The sequence below is a fragment of the Gavialis gangeticus genome, unplaced genomic scaffold (assembly GCF_001723915.1).
Source record: "Gavialis gangeticus isolate Ggan-Ray unplaced genomic scaffold, GavGan_comp1, whole genome shotgun sequence".
Lineage (NCBI taxonomy): Eukaryota > Metazoa > Chordata > Crocodylia > Gavialidae > Gavialis > Gavialis gangeticus.
The window spans coordinates 33,189,630-33,211,339 of record NW_017729008.1 but is presented as its reverse complement, the minus strand read 5'-3'; the positions used below and the strand labels follow the sequence as shown (position 1 = coordinate 33,211,339).

The window sequence follows — 21,710 nt, the reverse complement described above, 5'->3', positions numbered from 1 at the left end:
GCAAGATAGAAAAGGCAGAGATGATTTTCTTTTTTTTTCCTTTTTTTTCTTTTTTTTTTTTTTTTTGCGCTCATTGTAGAGTGAAAGGAAAGTACCCATTTAGCCTTTGTCTCTGTCCCTTTAATTTTCTCATTCACTGCACACCTCTTCCAGATTCATTCTTTTTTTTTTTCCCCTGCCTTTAAATATTTTATGGGCAGAGGGCTTATAATATGTATTGTCACGGCAGTTGTCTCTAGAGGTCAGCAATGAGTTTCATAATGAGATGCGAACCAGTGACTCTGTAAAACCCATTTCAGGTTATAAATGGCATGTTTTATTGAATCTAGTGTTAAAGGTTGTTAACTTATCAATTGGTGATGGCCAGGGTTAAACAAGCTTCAACACGAGCCCTCTCATGTTAGGAACCTGACAGGGTAACGTTCTTTACCACCCTTTTCTTTCCAGCACCATGTTTGTGTTCTGCACCCATTTTACTGTGGCTGCCCTGCAGTTTCAGCTCTCAAGACCTCCTTCCAATCTCACATTAGTTGTGCGTGAATGTAACTCTATGGACTACACCAGAGTTACTCCTGGTTTACAGAAGAGAATGTGGCCTGCATAGTTTAGGGGTAGAAACAAATGCAGCCTTTGGGCCTCCATAAAAATCCTGCATTACCCCAGAAGACTCTTCGTCAACCTAAAAAATGTTTATGGAGGCACAAAGAGACAGCAAATACATTAGACATATATACCTTTTGTTGTACCACAACATGCTGCTTTATTGCAGCAGGTTTATTTGCTTTATGATGGGAGAGCACGAGCAGCCCAGAGCTGCCCACGCTATCCTGCCACCCCTAGCAGGCATTTTTTGGGTTTGGGGGTCCTGGTCCTGCGTGCCTCAGGAAGTCCTATGCAGGATTGGGCCCCTCAAGCCCAGAAAGTGGGGCAGTCTCTGGAAGCAGGAAAAGATGGGGTTCCCTACTTCAAGAGACTCGTCTCAGAGATTGCCCGGGCACATCTCTGCAAGCAAGGAATCCCAGTTTTCCCCACAGGGAAAGCTGCGACACTCCGGTGTCAGTCCTGGGTCTCATCCTGCGGACTACACTGAAGTGTCAAACTCATTGTAGTGCAGTCCCAGGGCTCAGACTGTCAATCAACCAATTGCAGTCTGAGCCCCGATGCCACGTACTGCACAGCTGATCCCCTTCATTTGGCGACGTTTGTTTCTAACCTTGGTCAGGAAGTCATGGACCGTCACAGTTGGCACAAGAGGAAGATTCTTAATTTCTTTGCGAATGTAACACTAGCAGATCTGTAGCATTTATTCCCTCGTAGAAGTGGATTGATTGTGATACGGTGACCACTCTGGGTAAATGATGGTGGCCACTGTATTGCGAAGAACTCTTGTGTTATGAACTTGATCAAATTAGCTTCCGCGCTAAAAAGATCCCCACGCATTAGAATCATGTCATTATCAAAATCAGAGATGCAACTACATATCTTCTGAGTCTGTTTCGATACTACAAAATTAAGTGATGTATCAGTACTGGAAGAAAGGCAGGTAGATTTCCTGTCCAGTTCAGAGTTTGGTTGGTTTGTTTTATTTTCCATTGCTGCATATTCTCCAGAGCATTGGCCATTTGAAATAACCCAGGTATTGGTAAATCTTGCATTTCCCCAGAAGACTCGTCTTCAACCTAATGAACCTTAATAGGTGCATAGAATGTCAAGAAATACCTGTGACCACTCAGGCCTAAATTTCCTTTGCTTATTGCTCCTAGTTATATATTTATACATTCACCTAAACAATTCCTTTCCACATTTGGCTTTTTATCTTTCAGCTGCTTTGCTTAATGAAGACATAATGCATGTAATGTGATCATTTTAGCAAGCTACGCCCCTTCTTCATGTTTCATTTTTCTCACAATGGGAGAAGGTACAATGAGTTAAGTCATCTACAGTGCACAGAGTATTGCTGATGACAGACTAAAAATTAGCATCATTTAAAGGAGATAGTGCATGACGTGGATTCTCTTTTTCTATAAATTGGATGAAACCAGAGTTGTGGCAGACAAGTTCTGGACAGTTAGACTTGATTTGGGAAAGAAATGGTTCAAAGAGAATGGAATTGTTAAAACAGAAGCAGTTTATGCATCCTAGTGACTACATCTGCCTCGTGGCTTCTGTCTTTTCCTTAGGGCATAGCAGGGAATGAAAAGGAAGAGCTTTTTCACACAGAACAAGGAATTTATTGATTTGTGGGTCCAAGCTACATTCTGAACTTTGAGCAGATTTTTATGGAAGACCCAGGGCCTTGTCACCTGTTCACTTGCAACAGTTGGAAATCACTGGAATGTGTGACCTATTAAAGCTAGTACATGTTGGGAGATAACGCTCACCTGAATGGGCGCAGCAATGCCACAAGGCATTTAACGTGAGCTAAATTGTTTGAGTGTGTGTCTGCTTGCATTTTAACTGCCGTTAATAAGTGTTAAATTGAATGTGTGACACCACCCTCACGCTAATTCTCTTTTCTGGCTAACGAATCCAGCAGACATTGGCAACTAAACACCACCACCAAAAACAACACATGATAGTCAGTTTCTCTCTGTTTCTAAATAGACATTTGACATCATTGCACAGTTCCCATTTTCTGCTTAATTGTTTCTGTTTCCCAATCTCCTACTTAGCATCTTTTCTTTTCTAATAGGATCTGAGTAGTAGCTGATGGTTTTAAGTAACCTGTGACCCACAAGTATCCAGCCACTACACAGAATGCATAGCCCATCCAATATGCCCCATTTGACATATAGGCTAGGGGCAGACGTTCAAAAAGCATGAGCCTGAATTGATTCAATCTTTGCAGGTTAGTCTAACCTGGCTATGCTGACCTGGTTTGTAACTGTACAGACATCTCCTCTGGACTGAAGAAATGCAGACACATGCCTTCAGTGGCTCAGGCTATAAGCCACGGGAGCGCTATAGTGGCCCTCCCTTCCCTTTCATACTGCTGAGCCAAGCAGGGCATGGCCAGGCCCCAGAAGGATGCTCTGATTAGGGAGGTGTCCTCCCCCTCGCCCCCCCCGCCCCACTGCTCCTGACCAGTGAGGGAGCCAGCAAGGAGCTGTACAGCATTTAGTTACATAGGGAGTAACAACGCATTTAGCACCCCATCAAGAAAACAAAAGCCTCTCTCATTAGTTCAAACTCTTCTTAAACAACTTTTTCCAAGGAAGGAGTGGGGGGACATTACCATCTAACCTGTTCATTAGCTCCAAAAAGCCCTAAGTGGACACTACTATCCTGTCAGCCTTTTCCTGTCTGCCTTACACAGACACCTCTCAGCATTAGCTAGCATACCACATGCTGGCTATGTCCTTGCTGTGGGAGAGGGGAGGGGGGAATCCCCGCTTGAGCAGCAAGTGTCAGGGGGCAGGGGAGAGTGGAGCAAGGGGAAGCCAGGCAGACACTGCTGTGCCTGCGGAGCTCCAACCAGGGAGCAGAGGGATGGGGCCAGCCTGTTCTCTGAGCAGAGAGACCCACCCAGGGTTGCAAAGCATCTGGGATGCTGGGGGACTCTGGTTTAAGTTAAAGCAGGAAGGGGTCTGGGACAGACATTACATAAACTGGTTTGACCCAAATCAGTTAAATCTGATACTGCATTCAACCAGATTTATCTGAAAGTGGTTTCAGCCATTTTCAAACTAGTTAATGTGCACTGAACATCTGTTCTGCTACAGGTTTAAACCAGTTTCTGATCACTTAAACCGGTTTATGTGTAATGTCTGTCCCTAGCCATAGAGGATTCACTGTAGAAAGAAAAGTCTGTGGCCCTGATCTTGCCTTGAACTGTAAGTGGTTAGACGCTTCCAAACATTCAGAGCCTCACTCAAGTCATTAAGTCTCTATGCAGGCCTCTTTGTCTTTCCCTGTAAAACAATTTGCAAGTTTAAGGCTTAAAATGAACATTAAGAGATGATTGTTGGGTGCAGTCAGCAATGTGTCCATTGGGATGGAACAATGGTAGCACTGTGGTCAGTGGGATTGCTCTGCAGATACTTTCTAACCATTGAAGAACTGGTGCCACTAATACAATGGTAGAAATATGGGGGAGTCTGCAAGGAATGGTGTAAGAAATGCAACACTTTGTAGTAATTTAATCTCTTTAGTGTTTTCAAATCCAAATCTGTGTTCCTACTAGGGACTGAGTAGTGCGGTATCCACTCTGGAAGGCAAAGCCTTTGCCATTCCAGTGCTAAGCTGTATAATATTGTTGTGTACAGCGCAGCATGCAAAGCCATACATAGGAGTTTTCCTCTCTTTTGGCATTTCCTTCGAGAAACAGCTCAAAGAAGAAAAGTGCGTTAGGGCTTTTTATTGCAGCCAGGGTAGTAACTCCATATAAAAGGCAGTTTTATGAACAAGCAATTTAAAGTATATTGAAGAGAAGGTCAAATACTAAACAAGCAAGAGCTATAGGAAGTACAGAACTCTCTCCCTTTGTTCCGGAAGAAATAATCACATACCTATCAATCACGAGGAAAAGTTCATTTCTTAAGCCAAACTCCTTCAAGTCATGTAGGTTTCCCCTGCTGCCTGGCAAATCTTAAATTACATTAAAATGCTGTCTTGGTTCTGTGGTAGTTCACAAACTCAAGAAAAGGAAAGTCAAAAGTCAGTAAAACAGAAACCAAGCATGTCATAAACTAGTGAAGGGTGTAACTTAAGAGTCTTCTGAAACTAGATACAAGAAATTAAAGTTTATATGAGTCCTGTGGACCTAATGATTTGGGGATTTTTTTCAGCTTGCTAGTTATAAAATCCTCCTTTAACATTATGCTTCCATTTAAAAGCCAATATTATGGTATTATTTTAAATTTATATCATTCTTCCTGTTTAAGATTGATCATGTATCCTGTTAATCTCCTCAGCAGCTGAACTCAGGAGTGCCAGTAGAGTACTTGATTTTTGTAGCTATCCAACCTACCTTACTTTCTTTTCATTTATATTTTTAGATGCATCATCCCATTCAGATGAAACCTGCAGACAGTGAAAAGTCCAATGGTACGTGATTAACCCATTTCCTATTTAATGTGCATGTCTCTCTTCATTAAAAAAAATGCAAGATGTAGCTTATGCTTGGTTCTCTGTATAGTGAGAATTCTTTAAGAACGTTTCCCTACAGCTAAAAAAAAGTTGACCTGTTCTGAACCCCTTATCTATACCTTAAATAATGGAGGAAATATTCTGTGAAGCTGCTCTTTCCTCATTTTCTTGTACCCGCTCTGTCACAGTCTTGTTGCATATGCCTTTTGTTTGCATCTCACTGTAGTTGTTGTAAAGTTTCTTAACAATCAAGTGAACTCAGGAGCACCTGATGCTAGATAACCCTCTATGATGAAGGTAACATGGATTGGAAAGAGAAGCCCCACAGTCATAAAGCATTTCAACACCTAATGGAACTTAAACAGCTGCTTCCAGTTAAGCATGCCCATAAATGCCCCCCCTGCATGCAGGGGTTTTTTCTGCATATGGAGCAAATTCCTTGCATGAATCATATTTTATGTATAGTACTCTAAACCACTCTAAAATAAATGTTATACAAACAATAATAGCTGTTGAAAATCCAGCTTCTGGACTAAATGAATGTGTATGACTTGTAAAATATACAACATGTTAAATCTGTAAAATGTCTTGGTTTGCATATTCAGAGAATAATATAATATAATGGTATTCCTGCATTACTCAGTGTGTGTTTATATCTCTTATGCCACTTGGTTCTTCATTCTATAATTTTCAAAAATATATGTTAAAGCTATCTTCTTACCTTCTTAGATTGCAAAAGCTTCTTTTTCCCACAAGGCCTACATAATCAGAGCTGGTTCCTTCCAACAGGCTTCTTTGCACCTCATTAATTAGTAATCAGGGCAGAAGCCATGCACTTAGAGATCTACATATCTGCAAATGTAAATTATGATTGGGCTCTAAATCTCTCTGCAAGGTATTTTTTGCTAATTGTATTGCATCCCATTTTCAGACTTCTCCATGGACTCTAAAGTTCCGAAGGAAATTAAAACTTGGTATTGTGCTCCTTCAAATAGCATGGCCACCTTTGAAAATTAGCTAGAAGTACAGATGGAGCAAGGACCTGTTTGAAAAGGAGTGGTATTCTTACTACTGTAGAGGTGTCTAAACCAGTGTTTCTCAACCTGTGTGTCACAACCCAAAAGTGAGTCTCAAGAACATTTGAAAGGGTTGTAAGCAAGTCCCAGAAAAATGTGGGGAAGCATGAGTTTCTCCTTGAAAGCTGGCAGCGTTCCAGCCTGAAAGGAGCTGCTTGGGGCAATTGGAAGCAGCTGGCTTTACTTGCATACACATGTGGCTGGCATGCAGCCAGGCAGGGTTGTGGGAGCAGCCCCAGTAGCTGGATGCAGGCAAGTGTGTTGGGGGCAAGGGTTGGAGATCCAGGGTGTGTACTGGGGGGGCTGGTGGCACCCATACTCTCAGGGGCGGGGTGGTGAGAGACACTGCTGGGGGGGAAGGGGAGGAGGGGCCATAACCAGACTTTCTAGTGCAGTGTGGGAGTCCCAACTGAGATAGCGGGTGCCACAGACCTTTCTTCCTCCTCCCTCCAGCCCGTGCCAGGGCCAGACTCACTCTGTGGCCACCTGCATGAGCCACAGACACTGCAGTAACCACACTTCAGCCATAGCAGATGGGGGCAAAGAGCTGTGGGTTGCAAGAGAGGGGCACCAACATGCCACAGGGAGGCAGAGGACTGTAGGTTGGGAGTGAGGGCACTAGCAGGGCCAGGGGTCTGTGGCTTGGGAATGAGGGGTACCAGCAAGGGCAGGAGACTGTGGGTCAGGAGTGAGGGGCACTGGCAGGGCCAGGGGGATGCGGGTCCTGAGTGGGGGGCACTGGCAGGTCCAGGGAGCTATGGGTGGGGAGTGAGGGGTACCAGCAGGGCCAGGGGGCTGTGGGTCAGGACTGGCCATCAATATTTACAAATGGGTCCTGGTACTAAAAAGGTTGAGAACCACTCGTCTAAACTATTTAAGCTAGGAGTAATTTATTACCCTTGTTTGGATGTTCAGAAGAAAGGCCAAGTAGTATGAAAAGGTTTGTAGACACTAAACAGTACTAATAACATGAAAATCTGCCTCTGTTGAAATCAGTGAGTGTTTTGTCATGGCAGGACTTAGTGCCCAGTAATTATCGTGTTCTGCAAGGGTCATTTTTTCTGTTTAAGAGACCCTATGGACTAATAATATCTAACTTAATCCCATATGGACACTTTTATCAAGGTTCTCATGAGCAAATTGGAAACACAGAAACCCCAAATAGACTTGAAATGAAAAGTTATTTCACACCTGAAGTTCCTTCTTCCCCAAACAAGTTTAGAACAGTAGAATAATAGAATTGGAAGGGATCTAACATCCAATGCAAGATGAGATGTTTCTTAATCTTCTCAGACAGATGCTTACCCAGTATCTTGACAGACTCCAGTGAAGGACATTCAAATTTCCATGGACAGCTTGTCTTGTTGTCCTACTTCCTCTTCTTCCATATGGCTGACTTGGAGCAACAGTTATAAGTCCAGTTTAAGTTTGCTAACCAGTCTAATGCTCTTGAGGAAAGGAAATTTATCTCTGTAATGTCACCATCACCACATTTGTATAGGGGGCAGAGTGTTGCTTTGTGGTTCATAGTTTGATCAGGGTTGCCACAGTCACGTTCTGTAAAACTCCTTATACACCATCTGTGCATCAAGTGACCGCAGCGACCTTGCACACTTTGGGTCCGATATGGAACCTTCCATGGTTTTGGTGGAAGGTCAAAACCAGGCAGCTTTATTGTTGGGTTGGAAATCAGATGTTTATTCCAAATGGTGGTTTATTGCCACACTTTCCTCCAAACTGCTTCACCATCATGTCCTGCAATGGCTTGTACACGTGTCCACCAAGCTTTCCAGGAGACCATGCGGTGAGCTGGGAGGTTCTTTAAATCTCTATGGATGGGTAGGTCTCAATTGTCATTCATGCGGATGACCTCTCTATATGTGGCTTTATTCCAGCAAATGTTTGGAGGAGCAATATTGGCCAGCATTGATCTGGTGTAGATTTCAGGGTTCTGGTACAGCACGCATTGCAGAATTTAATTGTTGTTAACAGTTGAGCTACTATTCTTATATTAAGGATTTTTTTTCTGAGATTGGATCCAGATTGGCTTTGCTGCAGTTTAAACTCAGTGTCTTGTGCCCTGTTCTCTACAGAAAGAGAGAACAGTTGTTCTCCTCTTTTGGGGCAGCCTGTCCAATATTTGAAAACTACTCTCATGTCCCTCTCAATCTCCTTTCCCCCAAACTAAATAGACCTAGTTCTCTCAACCGTTCCTCAAGAAGCCCTCATTCCAGCCCCTTTATCATCACCGTTGTGTGCCTCTGGATCCTCTCCAGTTTCTCTACATTCTTCCAAAAATGCATACAATACTCCAGCTGAGGCCTAACCAATGCCAAGTAGAATAGTAATATCACCTTCTGTGTCTTACATGCAACGTTTCTGTTAATACAGCTCAGAATTATATTTCCTGATTTTTGCAACTGCATCACACTGATGACTCAGCTTGAGTCTATGACCCACCATATCCCCCAGATCCTTACTGCTTAACCCAGTGATTCTCAACCATGGTGCCATGGCACCCTGGGGTTTCATGACAGCATTTGAGGGATACCACTGGGAGAGAGGAGATAAGCCAGATAAGCTTGAAGAAACAAGTGCAAGCTCTTCTTTTCCAATCACTTCTCCCCCCAACTTATTGCAGTACAGGCTCTTCTCTGCCAGAAGCTCCTTCTCCCTTCCAGCCCCTCTTTAAGCTCTCTGAGCATTTGTACACATGCTCTAGGAGTGGGATCAATCATGACCCCCAAGTCCTTTTTGTCAGTAGTGCTAGCCAGCGTAGCACTGCCAAGCCTATGGTTTTTCCTCCCAAGGTGGAGAGTCTTGCATTTTTCAGTGTTAAACACTATCAGGTTCTCGTCTGCCCATTTGCTGAACCTGTCAAGGGCAGCCTGGATCGCCCGCCTGTCCTCAGGTGTAGACACTTTACCCCAAAGTTTGGTACTTGCTGAGTAACATGTTTGACAATCCCATTGAGCTGGTACTAGTTTAACCACTGGATTTCTAGAATCCAGTGTCCTGTAGCCCAACAGCACACAAGGGAATGACAAGCGAACTTCTCATCTAGCTGCATTTGATTTCCAGTGGAAATGACTTAATTATCTACTTACAGATGGGTTGACTTTGTCTGATCCAGAGTATGACTTATACTCGTGCTTCTGAAGATGAAGTGAGCCATCTCAACCACTCTGCCAACATGCCCCTACTAGAGAAATGAAGCATCCTTAAAGGAAGTTCCTTCTTTGAGAAGATGTAGTCTGCAGTACATTCTGCTTTTTAAGATTTGTAGAATTAATGATTACATATGGCCTTTAAGTTACTTGGGTGGTGGTTACCCATGTTAGTCAGAAATCAGGCAGAAGGGAGGGCAGGGTGGCAGAGATGAACTGGTTCAGAGAAGCATAAGCTTTTGTAGGAAATGACCGACTTTGTGAGATGCTAGTGTATTTCACATGACCCCAAAGTTCATCTGCTTACTGCTATGTTGAGCCCAATAACTTTTATGTTTAACCTGTTCTTTAGAAACAGAAGAAGCCTGAATTTGAAGGCTTTAAGAGGTATAAAATCCATTACTTCTGTTGGTAGTTTCTTCCCATAGTGAGTCACTCTTGCTCTTATAAATTTTGGTCTTATTCCAGAAAATTTGTACTTTCTGGCTCTAATGTAGAAAAATATTTAAACATGTACTTTAAGAGGTCAGTGGGAACAGTAAAGTGCTTAAGTTAAGCAAATATGTAGGTGTCTTGCTGGATCAGGCTGCATATACTTCCCAGAAAAATAAATGGGAGTTTAGAGCTGGGGTGCTTAATGTATTGGCCCTGCGGGCCTGGTGTGGGACTGATCTGCAGGCCAGATCAGACCTCACATGCCAGGATTGGGCCCATGTGGCCTCAGTTGGGCCCTAATTGCCAGGATCAGGCCCTGGGGTCCCACACCAATTCCACCCAGCCCACATGCTGGAACTGGGCCCTGTGCACCCGATCTAGCATACAGGGCCACATCTGTGGGGCAGCCCCATAGGATGAATGGACCATAGACCAATTCTGGCCTGTGAGTTCAGGAGTTGAATACTATTGGTTTAGGGCATAGATCCCATTTGTGTATGAAGAAGCCAATGAAATTCTCGTTTAAAGTATAAAGGAAATGGTACAACATTATCCTGTATTTAGTCTCGGATTCACTGAAAACTTGAAGAAATGGTTTTGAAATTCTAAGTGGAGAGACTTGCAGATTTGGAGGCAGTAATTAAATGCCATATGCCAGCACTAACACATAGAAAAGTTGTTAATTAATTCAGGCAGCTCTGGATCCAGGTGTGACTTTGACAGATTGTACACTAGGGTTTTTTGCAGGTTTACCAATAGGGATAAAAATTCGGCTCCCCCTGCCTCCCCTTCAGAATAGAAAATAAAATTATACTTAATTAACCATTTCTGGATTGGCTCAAAAGAAGAGGGCAGCTTCTTCTGTAAAAGATGGTCTTCTAAAACTCCCGAAAGAGGAGTCCGGTCACTTTTAAAGGAGCACCCGCCCCACACCCATCAATGTTTTGTCTTCAAAAAAATAAGTGTGGGAAAACAAATCAGAAGAGATTTTTTTTCACTATTTTAAGCCTGCCCCCCACTCACTCCTTTAATTTAAGCATGAGTTTTGTCATGGTTTGACTCCAAAGGCCATCACTTTGTGATAATATCTGAAAATGGACTGGAAACAGAGGCAAAAACTGTGTTACATTTCACCGTTGAGCAAACAGAGCACCTTATTTTGCATCAGGATCTGCACAGGGGGGTCCCTTCTCCAACTCCTGTGGGACTCCATGGTTACAGGGCTTCTCCGGTGAAGCTGGAGCTCCACACGTGAGTCCTACACATGCTGACCGGGCCAGGTTCAGCAGCTTTGTCCTGCTCCAGCAATGCAAAGCAGCTCTACAGCCCGCTTAACAGGCCTAGTATGTCCAATTGCGCCAGTGTGGCTATTGTAAGCAGATGCGAAGCAGCAGGCTGTAGCGTGGCCAGGGTCCAAAAGCTGACTGGGGGAGAAACTGTATGGTTTGGGTCACTCTTCTGGATTTTTGAACCGCTGCTCTCAATGACTGGGAGACCATTAAAGGATGGAATATGAACACGTGCATGCTTGTGAACGGTGCAAGCACAAGGGCTGGCCCTGGGCCTCCGCTGCCTCTGCTGCTTTGGGTTGCGGCAATGAGGTGAGGCAGCTGCTGCTAAGATCAGATGAAGAGAAACTTTGCCCAGCTGCATAAGGCTGCTTTGGGACCACTCAACCCAGAGCACATAAGGCATGAGGTACCGCGCACAGCTGCTACAGCAGCTTGCAGCACGCCCAGCACAGCAGCATCCAGTGGCCAAAGGTGGAAACGGCAGACCTCTCCGGCAAAGTTCCCGAGCTTGCCTACACTTTATCACAAGAACCTCTCAAATCTGCATTTGACCCACCTCCGTCCTTTCACTAGGTGGTTTTTATAATTTTTCTGTGAAAAAGTTAAGCGCCCCTTTTAGCATGGAATAATTGCAGTGGAACGGTTAAATTACCTAGCAAAAAACATGGAAGCAGCGTTAGACCCGGAGAAGGAGCTCCGATGTTTCTGGCTCCCGATCTCATGTAGAGAAGCAGAGCTCCTGCTTTTCTCTGCACCGAAGTGTGCATTGTTTCAAGTGTGCTCTTTTTAATGATATTGCTGGTTAGAACGGAGGTAAGGAGCCTATGCAATTTTAATATTGACATTGCCTCTTTAAATATTCATGACGTTAGGCCATCAGCCAATATAACATTGCCATTTTCTTCACTGGTTGGAAACAGCATTGGATGCAGGGCACGTCATCATGTCAATGTGGGGGGGGGTTTGTTCTCGGAGCCTTTTTTGTCGAAACCTGCATTTTTAAGACGTACCATACACAGAAGCCGGATGCTTAATTTACCATAAAATCACCCTCCAGCGGAAAACCTCCAATCATTTTAGTTAAATGGCATATTTGTAGGTTTACTTGTGCAACTGAGGGAGGCCAGTAGGGAGTTTGTCATCTGCTAGCATTTAGAAAAAGAAAACAAAGTCTTAGCTTTTTACTTTGGGGGCAAAGAAGTTAAAAGGGCTGGTTGCCAGAATAGGAGCTTTTGCTTTTCTGTTATGGTAAAGGAGGGAGGAGGACCTCAGTGTCCATGAAAGAGCCCTTATTTATCTTGTTTCTGACCTCCCCTCTTACAGTCACTTTTGACAGAGTCTTTGTCCAAGCAGGACTTTGTTCAAATGTGAGACCCTGTCACCGCACAGTTGCCAAACAGACTTGAGTCACTGTTGGTTTTTGGATGGGGAAGGGGGCTGGGAGTTGGAAAGTCTTGAGTTCTGACCCTGGCCCTGCACCTGACTCGCCAAACAGTCGCGGGCAAGACCGCAGCTTTTCTGTATCCCCATTTCTCCGTTGGTCAAATGGATGCCCATAATAGCAAAGCCTATAAAGAAACAGGAGAGAGAAAAGATGCTATTGCTACCAGGTTAAAAATGGTTAGAGAGCCCAGACAATCTTCAGGTTATTTACAGCCCCATCATCTTCTGCTGTGGTCAACCCATCTATAGCTCATAGCTGTAACAGGCTCATAGTATTTATTCATCATTTGTTAACTCTTCATGAACTCTCTCTAAATGCAAGCCTAATAGAAACTGGGAATGGAAGTGCTGAACAAGACACTTTCCTGAACGCTAAAGTGACACCGGTCTCCTCAAAGTCTTGAGGATGAGAGTCTAGATCCTAGAAATCAGCCGACAGGGCTATGCCAAGCAGAGTAAGGGACCCTCACTACAAATAAATGTGGTTTATTTTCCACCACATTTCTATGATCTTTTCAGGGAAACGTATTTGCTCTCCCTCTATAAAAAGCAGAATGTCTTCTTTTTTTTTCCCCAACTAGGAATAGATATTTAAAGAAAAGTACTCCAAACACCCCTGTGGTGATCAATAAAAATTAGCCTCTGGTTTTTACTGCTGAAATTATGTTAAATGCCCTAAAAGTATCAATGCATAAAACTAGTAAAATAATACTAATAAAATAGATGGATTTCTACTTTCTCAGCTGCAGTGTATTCTGTTTGGCAAATGCATGCTAATACAAGGGAGGTGGGTTGGGGAGCAAAGGAAGATTCGTATTTTGCAAGCACAAAATGAAAATACTTCATTACAAAAATAATTTGCACAATAATAGAAATAAATAAGTGCACCACAGATTCTCTGGAGTAAAGCTTCCCCTCTATCTTTGCTTCCCCACAAACTCTGACAGCCTGCTCATTAACAATGAATAGGATTTGCATGCCATTTCAAAACGAGAAGAAAGGAGAAGTGTATATAGCATATAATAAGCCCTTAGATTTTTTTTTTTTTAAATATAGATGAGATAATGAGTTCACTTTTTTTTTTTTTTAATGCTTCCAGGGCTGAGTTGTGCTGTTATGAACTATTTCATTTTTTTTATGCCTGTCTTCAGGTTTGAACCCTCGGTCTAAAGTTTGGTTAAGCTGCAGAGCCGGTACATATTTTCTGCTAGTGACCTAGTTTACTCGGGCTACAGTGACAATAGAGAAAGGAAATAATTTACGGATCGCTCAAGCAAACTGTCTTTTGTATTTCTTGCAAACTCAACATCATTTCCACTCAAAAGGGTTTGGCTCTTAGAAAGTAATATGCACTCGTCTTGTTAAAGTGCTGCCCTGAAACATGCCTTATGTCCCCTTGGAGAAGAGACTACTGTATAATTATGAGCAGAGAGGAGAGAATATGATGCATTATTCTTTCCAGAGCAGTTACTACAAACCTGCCTCTTTTGAGTGTTGTGTATTACAGCAGGTTGAAATTGAAAGCTAGCAGCCTTTCTGTATCAACACATTTCTGTAGAGTATTTTTCATTAATTCATTTTATTATATATCTATATCTATATATATTATATATATTAATATCAATATACTTTATATATTATATCTATATTATTATTATATATATGTAGATATAGATATACATATATTGATATGATAGCTATAGATAGAGATATATAGAGATAGAGAGAGATATTTCGATATATAAGGAAGGCGTGGACTATTACCTGTAGTGAGGATTTATGCAAAAATTTCTGCTCGCTGAGACAGGGTGCTGCCTCTTAACTATTATGATGGGATAAGGGATGCAGAATGACTTTAGTCATCGAATTAGTACATTAAACAATCACCACCAAAAAAAAAGGAGAAGGATAAAGAGGAGAAAGATTTGGGGGGTGGGGGGAGATTGTAAGTATAATGCATTTGCCTTAGGACTTGTCTTCAGTGACAGAGCCAGACTCACGTGAGCCTGGTTTGATGTGGTAATGAAGCATTGATCACAGGAAAAAAGATGAAATGGCCTTTGCTCATTCATTATTTTTATCTTCTAGCTGTGGAAGACAGAAAATTGTTCATAGGAATGGTTTCGAAGAAGTGTAATGAGAATGATATCAGGGTGATGTTTTCTCCATTTGGCCAGATAGAAGAATGCCGAATTCTTCGGGGACCTGACGGGCTGAGCAGAGGTGAGTGTGCAGTCTATAAAGTCTCTTTCCTTAAGTGCTAATTGGAGCTGTATGTCACAGGCAGGGTAGATGTAGCCACTGTCTACAGCTAGAGGTTATGCTGTAATATGCCCCACGTGATGAAGTTACCCACATGAACTTTTCACAGTGACTGAAATTATCAGCTTTTATTTTTAATGTCAGAAAGGTCTTGGTGCCAACATATTAACTTGTGTTATCACACTGTTTGTCAGATGGAAAGGTACCATTGCACCCTGATAAAACAATGCCCATTCTCCCTATCATGCAATCAAAGATTTTGCTTCCCCCTCCTTCTCCTTTGTACCAGAGGGGGGAAAAAATCAACCATTTAAGTGATAGGTTGAAGACATCTAGGGTCATGTGAACTGGCCCATCCTAGAGGAATAAACCCTCTATTCCCAAATTTCCTCTCAACCACACACAAAACAAGAAAGCTCTGTTGTGACTCAGGAATAGAGTCACAAAGGGGTTAACCGCTAGAGTTGTGTGCAATCAGAGCTTGCAAAGGGAGCTTTCATAGCTCACATCCCTAGGTCAAACCAGAGGTACAGCAGGAGCGCATCGCTCAGCCATGTGAAAGGCACAGAGTCTGGAGCGCGTACCAGATTATTATTTCAGTGTGTTGGAAGAAAAGTGCAGTGCAGACTTCGACAGCTGATTATCCCCTTTTAGCTATGCAACAGGCAGCATTTTGTATCTGAGAAAGGCTCTTGAAGATATATTAAAAAGAGAAGCAGACATATTGGTGACCCATGCTGCCTATTAAGTCATTGGTGTATGGATGTGACATTACTCTCTGAGCACAATCCTTCCCACCAGCTTATTGCCATATGGAGCTGTGTTGGGAAGAGGATCATGGCAAGCCCATCTGCCTTAGGGGAAAGATGCCATGCTCCAACTGACACACTTTAAAGGCACAGAGCGTAAAAATCAAGTGAAAAAAAAATGTGGGGTTGTAAAGAAACATATTATTTTAAAGAAACCAAAAATGAATTGTTTCTGGCTATTTTCTTTTTCTTCTAAATATGTAAAAAAAAGTACCTAGGAATCACAGTTTATGCATTTTATTACAATTTCAAATCACAGAAAATGTAAACAAATTCCGGGCGGGTCCAATTTCGGAAATATTCGGTTATCTTAAGCTCTGGAGTCTATAAAATTATGAGCAGCAGCTTGCAGTTTCGAGATGGTTATATGCAGCAATTTCTCAACTGGTTGTCGAGTCCAGCAGAAGAGGCGGGGACCTGAGGGCCAGCAAGGCGGCTCTCATGGTGGAAAGCATTGACCATATCATGTCCATGTAAATAAGAAATAAAAAATGCCCACTGAAAACATTCTCTGCCTGTGAATAGAAGACCACATATTCCATTCATGAGCCAAGCAGCACACATGCCTGAAATTGTACAGGCGAAGACACTGGCGCTATAGGCTTCATGGACAGGGAGGCAGCAGTCCATCCATGAGCAAGTAGCAGGCTTGTATTGCTTTTAACAACCTTAGTACCCAAAAAGTGAACTTCTAGAGTGTGCGTAAGCTTTTACATGCAAAGCCAAAAAAGTGTAGGATACCGAGTTAATTTTGCAAATCGCATTGTATCAAACAGTAAATATGAGTTGAGCCAGACCAAACCACTTACATTTCCAGTGGCAAGGGCATTCAATTGTGTCAGCACCATTGGGGATGAGGGGAGTGATGCTAGGTAATTATTTGAGTACTCAGAATGGATTATAAAATAGCAAAGCAAATGTTTTGAGTCTTATAAAATGTTTTGGCGCTTCAGCATGTCCCTATAGGGGAGTAACTGAATAGCCGTGCATTCATCTGCTTCTCTTCAATAGATATGAGCTTTCCTATTTTTATACATGTATGATCAGGAGGGCTAGTGGGAAAGGCTGGGATGGTGCGGTTTTATTCCCCAGGAGATGGCAATTACACTATCACAAAAGTTGAGATTTTAAGTCCCGTTACAAATTGATCAGGTGTAGCAATATAGCACGGTGATCAAAGAGCATTGTAGGTTAATATGCTGGGCTTTCACCTCTGGAGACTGAAGATCACATTCTAGATAGGTCACACACAAATAGATGTAGGAATGTATTGACTTAGCAGAGCTATAGACTCTCTAACGTTTGGGTTCATTTCTGACACAGTCGCACACAGTGGTATTATATCATGCCCTGATGTATCATGCCTTGTTAAACTTGAATTGCTTTCTACACCCATGTTCACACTTGAAAATGAGTTCAGCAGTGGCTGCCTAGTTTCCAGGCAGATGTTTATCAACTTCACAAAACCACCATGCCAAGAGAGAAGGCCAAGTGTTGGGAAAAGTGACTGGTATCACAAAACTGAATTGAAGGGTGCCAAGAGGGATCTTAGAGGAGACAGCATGCAACCAAACTCTGGTTCTTTCTAACTAGGAGAAAAAATTAATACAATTCAAACTTGAAACACGTTTAGATGTTCTATTGCAGGGATTTTCAACCTTTTTTAATAAGTGTACCCCCGGCAGGGTGGCAAACCAATGGATGCGGAGCGGTGGGGGGGGTGTTAACAGCCAGACATGAGAGGGAGGATGGGGTGGTGAGTGGCGGGACCTTTCAAAGTACCCCCAGGGGTACACATACCCCCAGTTGACAACCCCTGTTCTATTGGATTCCTATTTGGGTTTCTAATAAACTCCCCACTACCATACACACTCTTTTTTCCCCCCCTGTGTATGGCAACTGCCTTTTCAAATATTCAACCCTCACAGAGAGAGGCAGGATGAAGGAAGAACAGTCACATTCTTAGGAGAGCATGGTCCTCCCAATGCACATACGTTTGAGAGAGGACACTGCCCACAATGCAACAGAATGAAAATGCAGCCAACCCAACAGGCTCTGCTTGGCTATTTTAAACTGCTCTTCAACTACGTAATCATTGATGGCTTTAAAAATTAGCAAATCATGATACCGCAGAAATGAAGAGCAGGAAAAATATAGTCATTGACATTTAAGTAAGCTTTGGAGCTAAGTAAAATGCTTTGGGGAAGGAATTTTTATCATCAACAGATGAGAATTCCCAGTCACGAAAGATTGCCACTGACACGACTCTTTTGTAGAACAATTTGGTTCTGTACTACTGCTTTTTTCTTAGTAAATAAATGAAGCTTTCAATCAACTTTTGCCCCTGTTCACAGTAAGCTGGTCATACATTTGCCTCTCAGATGGCTGCATTAGACTATAAACATGTAGCGTGGACCTCTAATGGCAATGTACCATGTAGCCTGAGCAGGAACAAGTCTCCCCGTCCACAGCGGCATGGGAAGCTGTTACACTTTGATGAGTGTGATAGAAATGCTTAGATAAAGAGAGGGAGGGAGATGGATTGAACAGGTTGTTGTTAAAGTAGTGTCAAGCCAAGAGCAGATAGAGCTTTAATAAAGTCACACCCATTCATGTTGCTACAGATAAAGGTCTGTCAGCATTTCTGCTTCAAATTCCTATTGCCAGCTTTTAGAAAGCCATCTGTAAAACCAGCCTAAAACCATCGTATAAGGTCCCAGTTGTGGAGCAATATATTTTAAATACATTTTCTAAAACCTCTGTTTAACCACCTCCTATTGCCATTGTTCCTTTGCTCCTGCAGCTGAAAAAATGGCTTTATTTTACATCTGTAAGTGGTTTGATTTCCACACTAGTCCAGCAGGTAGGCTGCGGCCGTCAAATATTCCTTGCCATCTAATGTCCATTTGAAAGCCTTGGTAAAATTGCTTTTTGATATAGAGACATTCTGCATTTGAGATATGTCTGTTTAAAAATAAAAATAATGAACTGGCTGTCTCAGGGCTGAATAGAAATGAAGGCTGACCTACCATCCAGCTCAGGGTTTCTGAGACTGTAGTGAAGCTTAAAACTTCCTCTGAGCTAGGGACAGACATTCAAAAAGCCGGAGCCTGAATTGATTCAATATTTGCAGGTTAGTCTAGCCTGCCTAGATTGAACCAGTTTGCATGTGAACAGACATTCCCTCTGGACTAAGGAAATGCAGGGACATGCCTGCAGCCACTCAAGCCAAGAGCCAGGGGTGTCAGAGGGTGTCCCCAGCTGCAGGGAAGCTGTGCTGGGGGAGCATGGCCAGGCCGCAGCACTAGCCTGGAGTGAACTGGCCAGGGAGGGGTTTAATTCCCCCCTCCCTGTCTTACCAGCATTGATCAGAGCTACAGTCTGCTGGGCATACTGGAGAACGCAGCCACATGCTGGCCGGCATGGCCCCCTGAGGCAGAGAGGGGACCGCAGCTGGGGTCTGACCACCCCGACCACCGCCATTACCGATCACTCCCTGCGCGGAGCGAGTGGCAGGATAAGCTCCCTCCTGCCCCCTCCACGAAATGCTGGGAGGAGGAATAACCCCCCCTCGCCTAAGGGGGCCCCGCCAGGCAGCTTCTGGCCATGCCCCAGCCCTGCTGCTGGAGCGGCGAGCGGGGAGCAACCATGACGGGGGCTGCAGTCCCTCTCGTGGCGTCCTGGAGTATGAGCCTCTTCCCGGAGCGGGTGCTGCTCTGTGGGGCAGGGAAAGTGGCCACACTGTGTGAAGTTAGTGGCAGTGGTGCTGGGGTGGTTTGGGGGGCTATGGCCCCCTTTGAGCCCCGGTGCCATCATGTGCCCAGCGCCGTCCGCAGCAGCTCTGATCGCCTCACTCACAGCCGCCTGCCACGAAGAGGTTTGTGCTCCCCAAACACTATGGCAGGGGGTGCTGCCCCCAGCACGGTCCCTGCCCCCTTGCCACTCCAGTAGCAGGGCAGAAGTGTGGCCAAGGGCCAGCAGGCAGGCCCCCTAGGTGAGAGGGCAAAGTGGGGCGTTATTCCCCCCTCCCTCCAGCATCTGAAAGAGGGGGCAGGAGGGGGCTTATCCCTCCACTTGCCCTGCGCAGGGAGCGAGCGACAGTGGCAGTGATCAGTTGGAGCTGCCCATAACCCTGCCACTGGAGCAGCCAGTGGAAAAATGCTGGTCCGTGCTGTTGGGGGAAGAGCGTGGGGGTGGGAATAAAACACTTCCATACTCCCTTCTGGAGCCAGTGTCTGGCCAGGACCCACCTTTGCCTGTCCCTGCTCTGGCTAGGGAGCAGAGGGGTAGGGCCAGCCCAGCAGAGAGCACAGCCCAGAGAGCATGCTGGGATGCTGGGGGACTCTGGTTTAACTTAAATTAGGGAGGAGTCTAGGACAGAAGTTGCATAAACTGGTTTGAATGTAATTTCTGGACATTTATACACATACTTTTATGTCTCACAATGAGGCAGAGATCTGCCACTTCAGAGCAGACTCAATTAATCAAGTCTGCTCCGCACATGAGCTGCGGCAAACTGCGCTGCACTGAACGCAGTTATAGAAGCAGCGAAACGTGCATCAGTGAGCTGAAAATGGAGGCAGTGCACTTTTGAACAAAAGCATCTCTGATGTGTTTTAGTTCAAAAACATGCTACCACCATTTTCTCAGTTCGGATGCTCATTTTGCCACTCACACAACTGCAAGCATTTCTTGCATGTGTAAAAATGCCCTCTTTCCCTAGCCCTGGTATGTGTCCATTCTGCAAATATATGGATTTAACTTCCAGGGTGGTTCAGCAAGCGTTTTTCATAGGAGTGTAGTATATTTTGAATGAATTTGTAGTGACAGTATCACCTACTGAGCTCCATTATCATGTAAACGCAAGAGAGAGAATGATTAAGGTTCTAAATCACTTGTTGCAAAAGATTCCCCAAATCTCTGAACTTGTTAAGGAAACATAAACCTCCTGCTTCCCAGCCCTGTGCACTGCATATAAGACTGCATCCACCAGCACAGACCACTGTGATCTGAAAAGTGAAGCATTCCAACAGGGGACGTAATGATCAAAATGTGAGCCCCACCTCTGCTACTTATTTGTTTCCAGAATCCTGTCTCTTGAACTAGGCATAACAAGAGTCATCTTCCTTTATAAAATGCTTTTTAGATCATTAGGTCCAAATTGTGATTTTACTATAGATATTATTGTTGTCAATGGTGAGATAAAGACTCTTATAGAAGTTGCACATCGCAAATTATACTGATATGTCAATAAATGCAATACTGATAGTGTAAAAAAGTCAATGCAGTCATTAGTATGCAGTGAAAGAACCTGCTACGTATGTGATGTATGCAGTCAGAGCTATCATTTGCATTTTATAAGGCCTCTACATGCATGATAACACATCTTTTCAAATCCTATTTGTCTGATTTCTGCTTGACATGGTTAAACCAGATGAATTCTTCAAATTCTGGGTATAGGAAATTTATTTTGCAAAGAGCAAGTGAGACTAGTGTAAGGCGAATCAGCTCACAATCAGAGAGTAATTCAACTTTGCAAAATTCTACTTACATGGCAAGGGTTTTCTGAAAAATATCATCATAAATAATTGTGTTGCTATCAGTTGCAATAAAGGACAGGTGAATGGATTCTGTGTCTACACAAGATATTCTATTGCACAGTCCCGGCAGCTTTGTCAGGCTACAGTAACATAATGTGCAACACATGAAAACAAATCTGGGTTTGTGACTAGTCTGTCTCTCCTAGACAAGCATGCCATGGGAAGAGAGCAATATGTAGGCTATATATTCCCTATATGTAGGCCTTCCATCTGAGTTACATCAGCGCATTTGCACTCTTACTTTATAACTTTTCATTTTTTAAATACTATGGTAAAATCACTATGTTTTATTTATCTGTTTATCACTGACATATCCAAAGTTGGAGGAGATTTGGAGACGTAAATTTGTAAGAAGAAAAAAATGTACCTTAGAATAGGGACCTAAAACACGGGGGGGAGGAGGGGAGGAAAATCATATTCATTGTCAAAACAAGAAATTAATGGAAGAGGTGGCAGGAAGCATAAATTAAATATAAAATGCCCTTTCTCTGGTCACCTCGGGCAAGTGCCACAGTGCTGGGCACTTTGAAAAGCACCT

At 43.5% G+C, this 21,710-nt stretch overlaps 1 protein-coding gene across 15 annotated transcripts in view; it reads left to right on the top strand.

Annotated features, from left to right (window-relative positions):
- CELF2 (CUGBP, Elav-like family member 2) overlaps window positions 1-21,710 on the top strand; it is a 1,030,042-nt gene that overhangs the window by 929,433 nt on the left and 78,899 nt on the right. For all 15 annotated transcript variants that reach the window (XM_019509574.1, XM_019509587.1, XM_019509578.1 and 12 more), the window contains 2 exons: window positions 4,998-5,046; window positions 14,590-14,724. In XM_019509574.1, coding sequence (XP_019365119.1) covers window positions 4,998-5,046; window positions 14,590-14,724 — 184 coding nt within the window. The remainder of the gene's footprint in view (window positions 1-4,997; window positions 5,047-14,589; window positions 14,725-21,710) is intronic.